Here is a 12,877-nt window from a genome sequence, read left to right as displayed (position 1 = left end):
ACAAAGGTTTTCATAGAGGGATATACGCCTCTTTCTAAACTCTACTTTACATCAAAACGATCTGCATTTACCCGCTTGTGGTCACAGAAAGGTGTCATTTTTAAAAACTGGACGATTCGTCGTTTTTCCCATGGAAAAATCCGACTCAACTATAAAGTACTGAGAAACCTGCACCTCTTCTAATTCTCAACTCAGTTTTTTTTTTTTTTAATGAATACTATTACTCTTTGTCGCTGATGGTGCTAATTAACATTACATGCTTAGAGCCGTGTCCCTAATCATAAATTACTGGATGCTGGTTTGTATGTTCATGTCTATCGAGGCATACAGTATCAGAAGGGGGAGAGGACTTTAGTAAGCCTAGCAGTAGTTGATTTATGCACTGACGATGTCATAGCAACGCAACTTGACTCATTTCATAACTCACTGAATCATCTTTTCTTAATATTTTAGAAGTCCCCCAAGCCCCAACCCTCCCCATCGTTATGGTCCAATTAAGATGCAGTGTGTAAAACTATTTAGGTCTCTGTACCAATGCGATTTGAAAACACTAACTGAAGTCGGCCATAAGTGGGGGCTTCCAAAATAAGAAGAAAAGATGATCATGATGATTTACTGTTTGAGGCAATGAATCAGGTTGCATTGCTTTTACATGTCAGTGAATGAATCAACTATTGTCAGGCATACTGAAGCCGCCCCCCCCCTTTTATGGCAGAAATTGTCAAAATAACACCAAAAGTGGACAGTTCTATACACTGCTCTGCTTCAAACATTACCGTGTTCATAAGCAGGGACTATAGGTGAGCCTCCCTAGTTTGGTGGTGGTGCGTTGAAAATTCTGGGGGCGTTTCATCAACGAGTTCGTCGGAGGTTTTCACCGACGACTTTGCTATCAGCCAATCAGACGCAAGGATTTCAGTAGCTTTTAACAGTTGTCAGTGTAAATCACTGACAAAAAGTTTCATGAAACGGTCCCCTGATGAAGAAGAATGGGTCGTCACAAAAACAGGAGAAAACAGAATGGTAAATCGTTATGACGTTTCATTGTGGGAAGTCTCTTTCTCTCCTTTTAAGGATCGTTTGCCTGTTCAGACATATTCTTGAAAAATGTTACCGCAGTGTCTCCAACGAGGGCTGCATACAAATCAAGCAAAGCTTAAGCTGTAGCCCTATTATTCATCGCATCGCTGATATGTTTTGTTGTACACTGTAAAGACAATTAAGAAACTGTATTGCTGTACATTGTAAAGGCAATGAAAACGCTTGCTTTGTTAACAACTAGTGTTTATAATTATGGAGCCAACAATATATACATGTGTATACCTGCATGTGCAATGATAACGCAGGAACCAATAAATCAAATAAAATCAAATAAAATCAAGTGTATGATGACCTCACTCTGATTACTGTTAAAGAAATTGAAAACAAATAATGAATGTAGGGCCTATTTCATTTTATTGAGACATCGAGGCTTTAATATTCGTCGCTTCATTATGCTTGCTGTTTCAGATGAGTATAAAAAGTGGCTGACGTATAAGTTTTCAGAAATTGACATTCAAAGTCAGTTAGTACACAGATAAGGAATGGCACATGCATTGTATGACTCTCACGATTTGACTGTAGCTCCATGATTCGACTGACTGGTCGCACGTAGATGTTGAGTTACGAGCAAACAAACTTCAGAAGTATCAGTTACCATATATGGCAAAGTTCTGAAAAGTTAGTCAGCCTCTCGAAAACTTTGTATCTAGGAGAACCCTGGTAAAAACCTTTGCTCCGGTTTCGACCCATTATTCAGCAGATTCTAAGAGGAGCTATTGACATCAGACATTGCCACGTGATATGATAGCAAATTCAAATTCATACCTCGCGTGACGGGTAACATGTGGCCATTTTCCCTCCGGCTATATCATCGACCTTCGTACCATCTAGGTGTGTCTCCCCCGTTGGCCAAGAGGATAAATTGGAGCCGGTTGCAAGGTTGGAACGTAGTGCCGATCTGAGAGCCCCAAGTTGTCATCTCGACTTCGCTTTGCAGAGAACACTTGCATCGGTGAGTATAAACCACTTCGAACTTTTCATAACAAAAAAAAAATAATAATAATAACCCGAGGCCACACCCATAGTTTGAAATAAGTCTATGTGGAGTAGATAGGTATACGTATTTAATACCATGGGTTAACTCCTTATTTACGTCCTCCCTTCCTCGGCCCAACCCATCGAACCCAAGATATTACATTTTTGTTGGCTGTTGTTTAAGATCTTACTACTTTATGGAGCGGTTCAAGCGGTAGGTTGAAAGTGTTGTTGTTGTTGTGTTTTCTCTTTTGCTTTGTTTTGTTTTGTTTTTTTTTTTTTGGGGGGGGGAGCCCTTTGTCACTTTAACTCGATTACATTTGTCGTTTAAATCATCGTATTTTGTTGCAGAATTTTCAAAACCTTCGTATAGTGGCAAAATTTATAGCCATTCTTAAATTGGCAACAAATGTAGAACGACTAAAGTGCTCATACCTTTGTCTGACTTAATAAGTTTCACCAGTCCCATTTAATCTTTCTCCAATAAAAACAGTGAAATATACAGAGGTAAAAAATAAATAAATAAGGTAATCCAACTTTGGAGGCCTACTATTTTCATGATTTTATAATTGCCAGCTATGGAGAGTGCAATATTGGTTATAAGGAAAAGGGAACTCTTCCCCTTGACATTGATACCTAATTATGTTGAAAACGTCATGCATGACTGAGCACATGAACTTTAAAGACAAGAATGACAAATTGCACTTTTTCCAAGTTGCGTGTTATTTGAAGGAACAATGCATGTCTTACTGCATGGATGAGATCTGTCAATGAAAGTAGTCAAATCATCAGGCCAGCTCACACGACTGCAGGTTCGTGAGTTTCTTCTAACCTTTCATGGTTCATAGCCTTCAACATGGCAACGTTGTTGATAACTTGGTCCTTCCCATGAAGGATCAACCATTGTCCATTTTTTTTTCTCTCTCTCTTCATATTCAAGACATGGTTTGTCGCTGCCAGCTATGTGTTGAATATGAACAGAGAATATGGACAGTGTGGGCTCTCGCCTCTGTGGGAGTGACAAAGTTAATGGACAGGTGGCCATGTTAAAGGTTATGAACCATAAAATGTTAGGATAAACCCGAAACATAAAACCCTAAACGCAAACCTGCCTTCGTACAGGCTGGCCTATTTGGCCACTTTCGTTGACAGATCTTATCCATGCGGTGAGACATTCATTTTTCCTTCACAATAACACACAAACTTGAAAAAAAAATGCAATTTGTCATTAACTTTTTTCTCTGTTCATATTCAACACATGGCTCGCAGCGACACGCCATGTCTTGAATATGAAGAGGAAAAAATAATGGAAGAGTTCCCTAGCTTTCCTCATAATCAACATCGCGCTCTCAATAGCTTATAATTGTGAAATCGTATAGCCCTCCAAAGTTGGATTACCTTTTTTTTTTTCTTTGATACGCAATGTACAGTGGGGCTGTTAATCATGAAAATGATTGATGATGAATTTTGCGGCAAAAATCCTCAGGATTCGATGAATTCATGTTTCGCAGACATAACTAGTGTTAACTGGTGAGTACAATAGAGACATAGAATAGGAATGCATTAAGTTTTTTACTCTATTAAAGTATGGAGATTCTGTTTTGCAATGTGAAATTGTAAATCAAATAAAAATGTAAATTGCAAATAGGCCTACTTCAATTTCTTGGACAAAGCGTTCATTTCGTGACATATCAATTTCGAACGACTGCATCGCAATTAACTTGAAAGTGATTTTAAAATGTTTATGACTATTCATGGCAGTAAGCCCGCCTCCACCATCACTGCGAGGAAACTATATCCTATATCGACGAAAAGCTCATTATTATGAGCCTTTGGTACGCATGATTGTCATATGGTACACAGAGAACACTCAAGATCCTGCAGCGCCGGCTATTCAAAATGTGTATATTATTCTGTCATAATGACATGTTTTAAAGGGGCATTCCGGACGATTTTCATAATTTCACATCATGTAGTACATAAATCAACAGCTCCATGTATAGATCCATGGAATTTATTGTGGTCCTTGAGCAGAGAAACCAATAAATTGAAAATCTTGAACAAATTACACTGAACAGTGATGATGACATCAGAGCCTCATATATTTCAGAAATGTAGCAGTGTAATCCATTACAATACCGCTTGCTCAACAAGTTCACCTGCGAAAAATCCATGCATACCTTCTTTTTGTTCTGCTTCCTTGAGCCCCAACTCATGCATTCTTATGGTGAGGCTGTCATGTCATCATCCTTGTTCATTGCAATTCATAATAAATTTTGAAAACATTCTCATTACTTATCCCAATCACTATAAATTCTGAAACTCTGTACTCAGTTTGACTAATTTACAGTTGTTCAAATGTAAAAGTCTGAAAATCATCCGGAGGTCCCCTTTAACTGTTATGCCGTTTGCTGACAGCACGAGACATTGGTTCTCGATAGGGCTGTCTATCTTCAATAACAAATAGACCCTGTAATGTCGGGCATCACTATTCTTGTGTCTACATCGCATTAAGGTGGGGGCGCTGTGGCATAGTGGATAAGACTCCCGTCTCCCAATCGGAGGACCCGAGTTCGATTCCCGCCCAGTATACTTAAGTCCTTGGACAAGGTGTTTTTACCCACTTTGTCCCTCTCGACCCAGGTGTATAAATGGGTATCTGGCAACGCTGGGATAACGATAATGGCAGGACCCTCTGGTAGAGCAGTGGCAACGCTGAAGAGGCTACCCTGGATAAACAAGACCTTATTATTATTATTATTATTATTATGATTATTATTGTTGTTGTTATTATTATTATTATTATCATCATTATTATTTTGTTGTTATTATTATTACTACTACTATTAAACGAAAAGAATTGCGAAATTGCAGTTTAAAAATGGAGGAAAACAGCCTTAAAAATTACCATTCATCGACATAAAGTGCTTTAGTAATTGTCATGATGTCAATCATTTTCAATACTCGACTCAAGAATTAATTAATTTGAATGAATATACGCAATGCCCACTGCTATAACGGATTAGAACCAGCACTAACTGTCGAGCGGAAGCTCGGTAGCCTAGTGGATACGACGCCTGTCTAGTAATCAGGGGGTTATTGGTTCGAGTCCAACCCGAGTAGGGTATCCGGACCTTACTGATCACAAAAGAACTGCACAGGATACGGGGGAATTAGTGGGTGCAGGGCGGGGTGCAGGGTTGTAGCTCCATGGTGGGTGCCTGTTACTCTTGATTAATGAATGATGTGGATCCCCTCGTAGTCGAACAGTAGTTATTTTGAATCAATGTATCCTTTATCAAACACAGGATATCGTTATCAAAGCGATACTGACGTCATGCTGAAATTCTTGATTCTGATCCTCGCCGTCGCGTACGCGCACGAAGAGGCCGACGTCGGGGAACCAAACTTCCTTGACGGACGCACGGTCATCGTGCACCTTTTTGAGTGGAGATGGACGGACATCGCTGATGAATGCGAGAAGTAAGATACAAATTGTACATTCTATGAAAAGTGTCAAGTATGGATGAGTTAATAAACTATGTAAACATAGTCTAAAAGTTGCTCATTAAAGTCTCTTGATATGTGCGCACTATTTCAATGCAATGCAAAATGAAAACCAAGATCGCATTCAGTTGGGAAATATATGCGGTCTATTTGTAAGTGTGCTTTCTAATTATCTTCATGTTACTTTATTTCGATCAATAAGACACTCTACTCTGTGGTCACGTTGATATAAAAGAAGAAGACTGAAATGAACTGAACGGTTTAAGTTTCTTTCATAATGATAATAATACATAAAATAGAAAACGGTCAACTTTGTGACACTTAAATTAATGTGTACCCTGTCTTCGTACTTTTCCTTCGACCATGTATAATGAGGAGAGGTGCGGTGCCACAGACTTTGGACAGTGTGCAGTGTATGGCGGATCCAGAGGGGGGCGTAACCGGCGCACGCCCCCCCCCCCCCTCTTATGTTTCGTGAAAAACAAAAGAAATAAAAAGAAAAAAATGAAATGAATCTAGGAAGTGCCTCCAGAAAATATTAGTCACGCCCCCCCCCCCCTTTACAGAATTCCTGGATCCGCCCCATGGTGTGTACAACATTTAGGGATTTCTTTGTCAATCGGCACGAGATGGTCACAAACCGTTAACCTCATTGACGTGTGTTCATTGTGTGAACACTGGTATGACGTTTATGTGTATAGATGATTATTCATCAACTCTACCCCTGTTATAGATAATGACTATATTGTATAATATATATTTTAGATGTCTGTATAGGATGCATGAAAACGTCCTTAATCTTGCACTTTACAAGAGAGGAGGGCATGTTAAAGAAGAAATCTACTCCAAAATTTGATCATTTTCACAAGAAAGAGTAAAAAAAAATCCCTGCAGAAAAGCGCAAAATTGATAACAAATTGACAATAAGGAGGTAATGATATTCTGAAAGTTCATTTTTCCCCTAAAACACGTCTTGAACAGTCTTTATAAATATTCAAATCAGTAAGTTTATAATATCATCCTCTCACAGTTTATTTGTCACTTCATATGACAGCAATGACAAAAATCTCATATTTCAGACGTATAGCTAAACATAAAACTTGCCCTAAAACCTTCCAAAATGAGAAAGAACGAATGTTACATCTGATATATTTATACCCCCACCCACACATAGTGTGTAGGGGGTATATGGGAATACTCTGAGGTCGGGTGGCCGGTCGGTCGGTCGGTCGGTCGGTCAGGCGGGCGGGCGGTCGGTTGCAAATGCAAATTAAATCAAATCAACAATTTTGCAGCTTCCTCGGTCCCTACGGCTACGCGGGCGTCCAGGTGTCTCCCCCGATGAGACATAGGGAATATGCCGATTATGGCTACCCCTGGTGGCAGCGTTACCAGCCCGTGGACTATACACTGGAGAGTAGGAGTGGGACTGAGCTGGAGTTTCAAGAAATGGTCTCACGTTGCAACGCAGCGGGGGTCCGTGTCTACGTAGACGCCGTTATCAACCACATGGCAGCCGGTGAGTTTGGCAGTTCAATATTGAATTGAATTGAATTCGAATTGATCTATTTCTCATATTCACGATAAAACGTTGAAGTAGGCCTACATCAGTGGACAAAACCATCATCAAAATTACCAGATTTTAATTCAAAACATATAGAAACTTAAAGCTACGGAAATAAATGCAAGTATATCAGAGAAAGTTATCTCCATACTGACATCTTTATCCTTTTTGATATGAACATATTGAGATCAATTATTTTTGTAATATCTATCTATCTATCTATCTATCTATCTATCTATCTATCTACCTATCTATCTATCCATCCATCTATCTGTCCAACTACCTATCTTTCTATTATACATCTATCTACCTATTAACAAAGATTAGCATACAAATTTATTGAATATTTCAAGTTTATAAATGTATTGGCATTGGTCCCACTTTGCATGATGTGAAAATGTCACATCAATATATGTTTCCTTTTATCTTTCACACAGTCTTTTTTCCTAGTTTTCCCTCTACTCAAGTGAATTTATTAAAAAACAAAGGAAGAAGAAACTCTCCTTTGCATCAGATTATCCTGAAGTTGTAACGATTTGAAGACGTTCAAAGAAAAGAGTTATTCTTGCTGATCTAAACAAACAAACAAACAAAATTAATGTGATCACGGTGCATTACAAAACAAACAAAGAGTCGCACACCTTGATTTTACGTGAGAACTCAAGAAAGGTGAAATGGGTCAACTAGTCAATTTTTAGTCTTCCATATTTTCTGAAAGAGCTATTCTTCTTCTACTGTATTCTCGAGTTTGGGATCATAAATTTAATGGGAAAGTGGGTTTTCACTAATTTTTGTGTAACCTTTTTTTTATAGAGTAGTGTGATTAGTGATCAGATTTTTCTTACAGGCCCCTTTTCATTTCTTGAAAATTGTATGCACACTCTTCACTCTGAAGTCTAATAACTTTTGAAAGGATAGTGCTACTGCTGTGAAAGCTGGCATTCAGCTTAATCTGATAATCACTTCATTGTTGTTGCTACAGTGGTTATAAAATCATGTTTTTTTTGTCCCATTCATGGCAGAAGTAGCACGGCTTTGTAAAGATTAAGAGCTTGAATAGAAGCTGTACTTCAGAGCCTCTTTTCTCAGTTCATATACTTTTCCAGAGTGTGGCTTTCTTTCCAATATTTATATAGGTTAGAAGAATCCACTTGAATTGAGCTATAAATCATTTTAAAGCTTAGAGTCTGCTCTTTCAGAATCTGCCGGTAACTAAAAATCAATGTCTGGCGACTTTTGTTGGTTTTGTGGTGCAGGGTCACAAATTGACAATCTTTCTGTGCATGAATATTTGATAGTAACATTTTCTCAAAAAATTGGATTCTGAACTATTTTCATTTTTCTTCAATATATGCAGCTATTCCTGGCCAAGAAGCAGATATGTACAATTTCGACGGTGTCCCATACGACCAGTCCGCCTTCAACGTCCCCAACGGACGCTGCACGACCGCGTCCGGTAGGCCACATACTTTTCAATTCGACAGGATATCACGAAGAATAAAGGATCTCAACTTCATAGATAACAAGTAAACAAGTCGAGATCCCAATTAAGTAGGTCAGGACTCGTTTCATTATGGTCGTAAAATTGATCTTATGATTGATGCGAAAAAAAAAGAAGTTACGCTCGATCTACTATCAAGCATGATTGTGCTGTAAATCGAGAGTGCATCTTTACGAAACAGACCAACCGATCAGTACTGACAAGGTGACTGATCTTTGTAAATACGCTCAATTCACTGAGTTATGCTTGATACAAGAAAACCGATGGTAAGATCAATCGTAACCTTTTACGAAGAATGACCCTCAGATCGCAATCCTTCTTGACTTGGAAGTCGCCGCTTTCTTCTCTTTGCCGGGAGAATGAAATATTCATTCACCTTTCTGGAGGTCACGATGTCATAACTGTGTTGTTGTTGTAGTTGTTGTTGTTGTTGTCATGGTTGTTTTTGTTTGTTGTTGTTTGTACATGTTTGTTGTTGTTTTTTCAGGATATATAGCACACATGGGCCCTAGTTCACGAAGGTGGAACAATCTTGCCCATGCCCAAACCATGGACAAAGACCATGGGGCGCCAAGTGTCGCACGGAATAGGTCCTATTTCGTTACGAAATCAGTCATTTCGTCGACGAAACGACCGTTTCGTTACAAATTAATGGTATTCATTTCGTCGACGAAATAATTCCACGCGACACTTGGCGTCCCATGGTTTTTGGCCATGGTTTAAACCATGGACAAGATTGTACCACCATCGTGAATTCGTGCCTTATTGTTCAAACTGTTCTCTCTTAATTGAGAGCGATGTGGCACAGTGGATAAAGACTCCCGACTTCCAAACGGAGAACCGGAGTTCAATTCCCGCCCAGTGCTTACATCCTCACAGTTGAGCAAAATGTTTTTATCCATAATGTCCCTTTCGACCCGGGTGTATTTATGGGTACCTGGTAAAGGCCCCCTGCTAGAACAGTGGCAATACTGAAGGGGCTAACTTGCATGGATAAAGAAGACATTATTAATGTTATTTTTATTATCATGATAATAATAATAATAATATAATAATAATAATAATAACAATAATAATAATAATAATAATAATAATTATTATTATTATTATTATTATTATTATTATTATTATTATCATTATAATTATTATCATCATTATTATCATTATTACTATCATCATTATCATGATTATTTCAGATCAAAAGAACGAAGTAGAGTGTTTATAGAGCTCGGTGGTAGAGTGGATAAGGCTCTCGGTTTTTAGACAGAATGTCTTGGGTTCATATTAAGATGCATTCATCGTAGGACAATCAAACTCACGCATAGCCCCTAGTCTCTCTTCACCATGAAAAATAAAGCGGGTAGCCAGGTAACAAAAAACAAACAAACAAACAAACGCAGTGATCTTTAGAGAGAACAGTTTGATCACTGTGGTGTCCTAGAAAAAGAAATAAAACATATACAAATAAAAAGAACAACAAAACAACACAGTCGTGCTGTAATCGTTATTGTTGCAATTGTATGTTTTTTCTCTCTTTTGAGGATGTCGCATCTTTAAGCTACATGCTTATTTGACGACAGTCTTCTGCATTCACACTTTCAAGACAGGTCATGTGCCATAATTCTGTCAGACCATTTTTGTATCACTATTATATCCCGAGTAGTTCCCAATCCTCGTGTTTTCGTTTTCTTTTCTTCAATCTGTACACGTAAATTTCAATGATGTTAGGATGTACATACTGTTTGCTTATTGTGTTGAAAAAAAAAGAAGAAATGACTGTAAATTAGATTATTAAGTTTTTCCAACTAAATACATGTGCTCCCGACCGGATGCAGGCAACATCGAGAGTTATCAGGACGCTGACCAAGTGCGCTACTGCAACCTGTTGGGCCTGCCTGATTTGGATTACCGCACAGAGATTGTAGAGGAGAGTGTGGAGGGGTACCTCAACAAACTCCTGAGCTACGGGGTGGCTGGGTTCCGCATCGATGCGGCCAAACATATGGATGTGGAAGAGATTGAACATCTCGCCGGCCACCAGTACGTATAAATAATGTCCTGCTATACACATACAGCTGGTACAACAGTCTATTAGTGTATGCTGCCACAACTTCCACCCCACTCTTATCGATTGTCACTGCAGACCTCTACTCTCTAAAAATATCGAGAGAAAATATTCACGCTTGAAGGAGTGAATACAAAATGAGTGCATTTCGAGTAAAATTGAAGTGAATTTTGAGTGATTATGTTCATTTTCACTCATGTTTAAGTGACCTCAGGGAATACTCGAAGATTTTGAAATTGGAGTGATCCCTGAGGTCACTTAAAATGAGTGAATATGAACATTTTCACTCAAAATTCACTCCAATTTCACTCTTAATTCACTCTTTTTTTTTGTATTCACTCCTTCAAGAGTGAATAATTTTCACTCGATCTTTTTTTTTAGAGAGATATGGAGTAGACCTACTATACCCTCGACAGTTCTAGGATCACATCACTATGGTCATTCTGCCCTTCTAAAGTAGGCCTAAATCTTCCTAAAGATTTATTGAGAGCCCTCGAGGAGAGATAAGTTCTTCTAAAGTGTTCTTTAAGATCTCTCTCCTTACGCGTTCTCTTCCAGCACCTGATCTTTACAGAGTACCAATCTTGTCTGACATAAAGGCATGCATAACCTTTCATATGATTATATTCTTGTCTGTGGCATATTCATTGCTTCAATAGCTCAAGAAGCCAGACCTTCGCCTATACAAGCGTTAACCAAATCTAAAAATTCTCGATCACACTACACAAAGCGAATAAAAAAGGAACAAATCTATAACGTTCGTTTTTCAGCAATTCTCCTGGCCCATTATCGTTTCCATTATAAGAATGGGTCCCCTTCTATTGCACCAGCAGTTTTGCTCGATGTTTGTATAAAGAGTAGTCCGCGTGTTCTTCTGCGGACGCGCATTTCCTTGATGAATGGGATAGACCCATACTTCTATGTAGGCTTACAAGGTATTTTTGTTATTCCATTGTATTATAGCCTCAACGACTGCTCTTTTGGAGGCCGTCCATACTTCTACCAGGAGGTGATAGATATGGGTGGTGAACCAATCATGTCCAGTGATTACATCCACAGTGGTGACGTCACAGAATTCAAGTACTGCGAGATCATCGCACAGCTTGGACGTGGTGAGCAGTCGCTCGCGGAGTTCGAGAACTTCCCGGATGCAACCTTGGGGCTGCTTCCGTCTGACCACGCATTCGTGTTTGTCGATAACCATGACAACCAGCGTGGACACGGTGCGGGCGGCGAGATACTTAACTTCCAGTCCCCGGACGCATACACAAAAGCAACAGCCCTCACCCTTGCCTGGAACTATGGCACCAAGCGCGTCATGAGCTCATACGCCTTTGCAGACACCGATCAAGGCCCGCCATCCGACGGCAACGGCAATACCATCTCACCCACATTCGACTCGACAACTCTGGAGTGCACCGGCGATTGGATCTGCGAACATCGCTGGCGTGCGATCCGAAACATGGCTTGCTTCAGCAACGTAGCCGGTACCGCGGCGGTTGAAAACTGGGCTGACAACGGCAACAACTTCATTTCCTTCTCTCGCGGCGGCAAGGCCTTCTTCGCGATGAGCAACGAGTCGGGCGACGTCTCAGACACTCGCCAGACTGGACTTCCAGCCGGAACCTACTGCGATCTCATCAGCGGCGAATCCACGGCTCTCGGCTGCTCGGGAGACGTCATCACCGTTGCAGCTGATGGCACCGCCCAAATCAGTCTGTCTCCTGGGGCAGGTTCGATGGTGGCCATTACGGCCGTTTCCACGCCTGGTTCATCTAGCACGGGGTGCCAGATGTAATTCAGCACTGCTCATTAAGCCAAGAAATTACAGTATGTAGAATATTACTTTAAAAAGGGAATTGTAAATGATGTCACACAGAGAATAGATAAATCAAATCAAATCAAATGGAATCAAATCAAATAAAATCAAATTAAGCAAATATGAAGAAAATAAAGAGTGTGACATACAAAGAAAAAAATGCGTGTGTTACATTCGTGTACTGCACAACAATTAAGAATCTTCCAGCCAGTCTTCCAAGTATTCATCTCTGCAAGGTGCATGTGATATCATTATTAAAATTTTTTGAGCCCATCAGCCTGATTTATTCCTTAAATCAACATTAAAACGTTCCTTGGAGCTGTAATCTGCACGCCAAACTCTCGG

At 39.6% G+C, this 12,877-nt stretch overlaps 1 protein-coding gene across 1 annotated transcript; it reads left to right on the top strand.

The window, feature by feature from the left end:
- Nucleotides 1-1,983: 1,983 nt before the first annotated feature.
- On the top strand, nt 1,984-12,674 carry LOC139720872 (alpha-amylase A-like). Its single transcript, XM_071632204.1, has 6 exons — nt 1,984-2,053; nt 5,385-5,559; nt 6,879-7,102; nt 8,523-8,603; nt 10,484-10,688; nt 11,677-12,674. Exons 2-6 carry the CDS (start codon nt 5,414-5,416, stop codon nt 12,509-12,511), a joined length of 1,491 nt encoding a protein of 496 aa, XP_071488305.1. The 5' UTR covers nt 1,984-2,053; nt 5,385-5,413; the 3' UTR covers nt 12,512-12,674.
- The last annotated feature ends 203 nt before the right edge of the window (nt 12,675-12,877 follow it).

Source organism: Diadema antillarum, unplaced genomic scaffold (assembly GCF_040938485.1).
Source record: "Diadema antillarum isolate AM-2024a unplaced genomic scaffold, OU_Dant_1.0 scf00000134, whole genome shotgun sequence".
Lineage (NCBI taxonomy): Eukaryota > Metazoa > Echinodermata > Echinoidea > Diadematoida > Diadematidae > Diadema > Diadema antillarum.
Note: the sequence above shows the minus strand (reverse complement) of the source record. Positions and strands in the feature narration are given on the sequence as shown.

Coding starts and splice junctions, on each gene's coding strand:
- LOC139720872 (XM_071632204.1), top strand. CDS start 5,414: ATGCTGAAATTCTTGATTCTGATCCTCGCCGTCGCGTACGCGCACGAA. Junction 7,103..8,522: donor TATCAACCACATGGCAGCCG/GTGAGTTTGGCA, acceptor CTGGCCAAGAAG/CAGATATGTACAATTTCGAC. Junction 10,689..11,676: donor GAACATCTCGCCGGCCACCA/GTACGTATAAAT, acceptor ATTGTATTATAG/CCTCAACGACTGCTCTTTTG.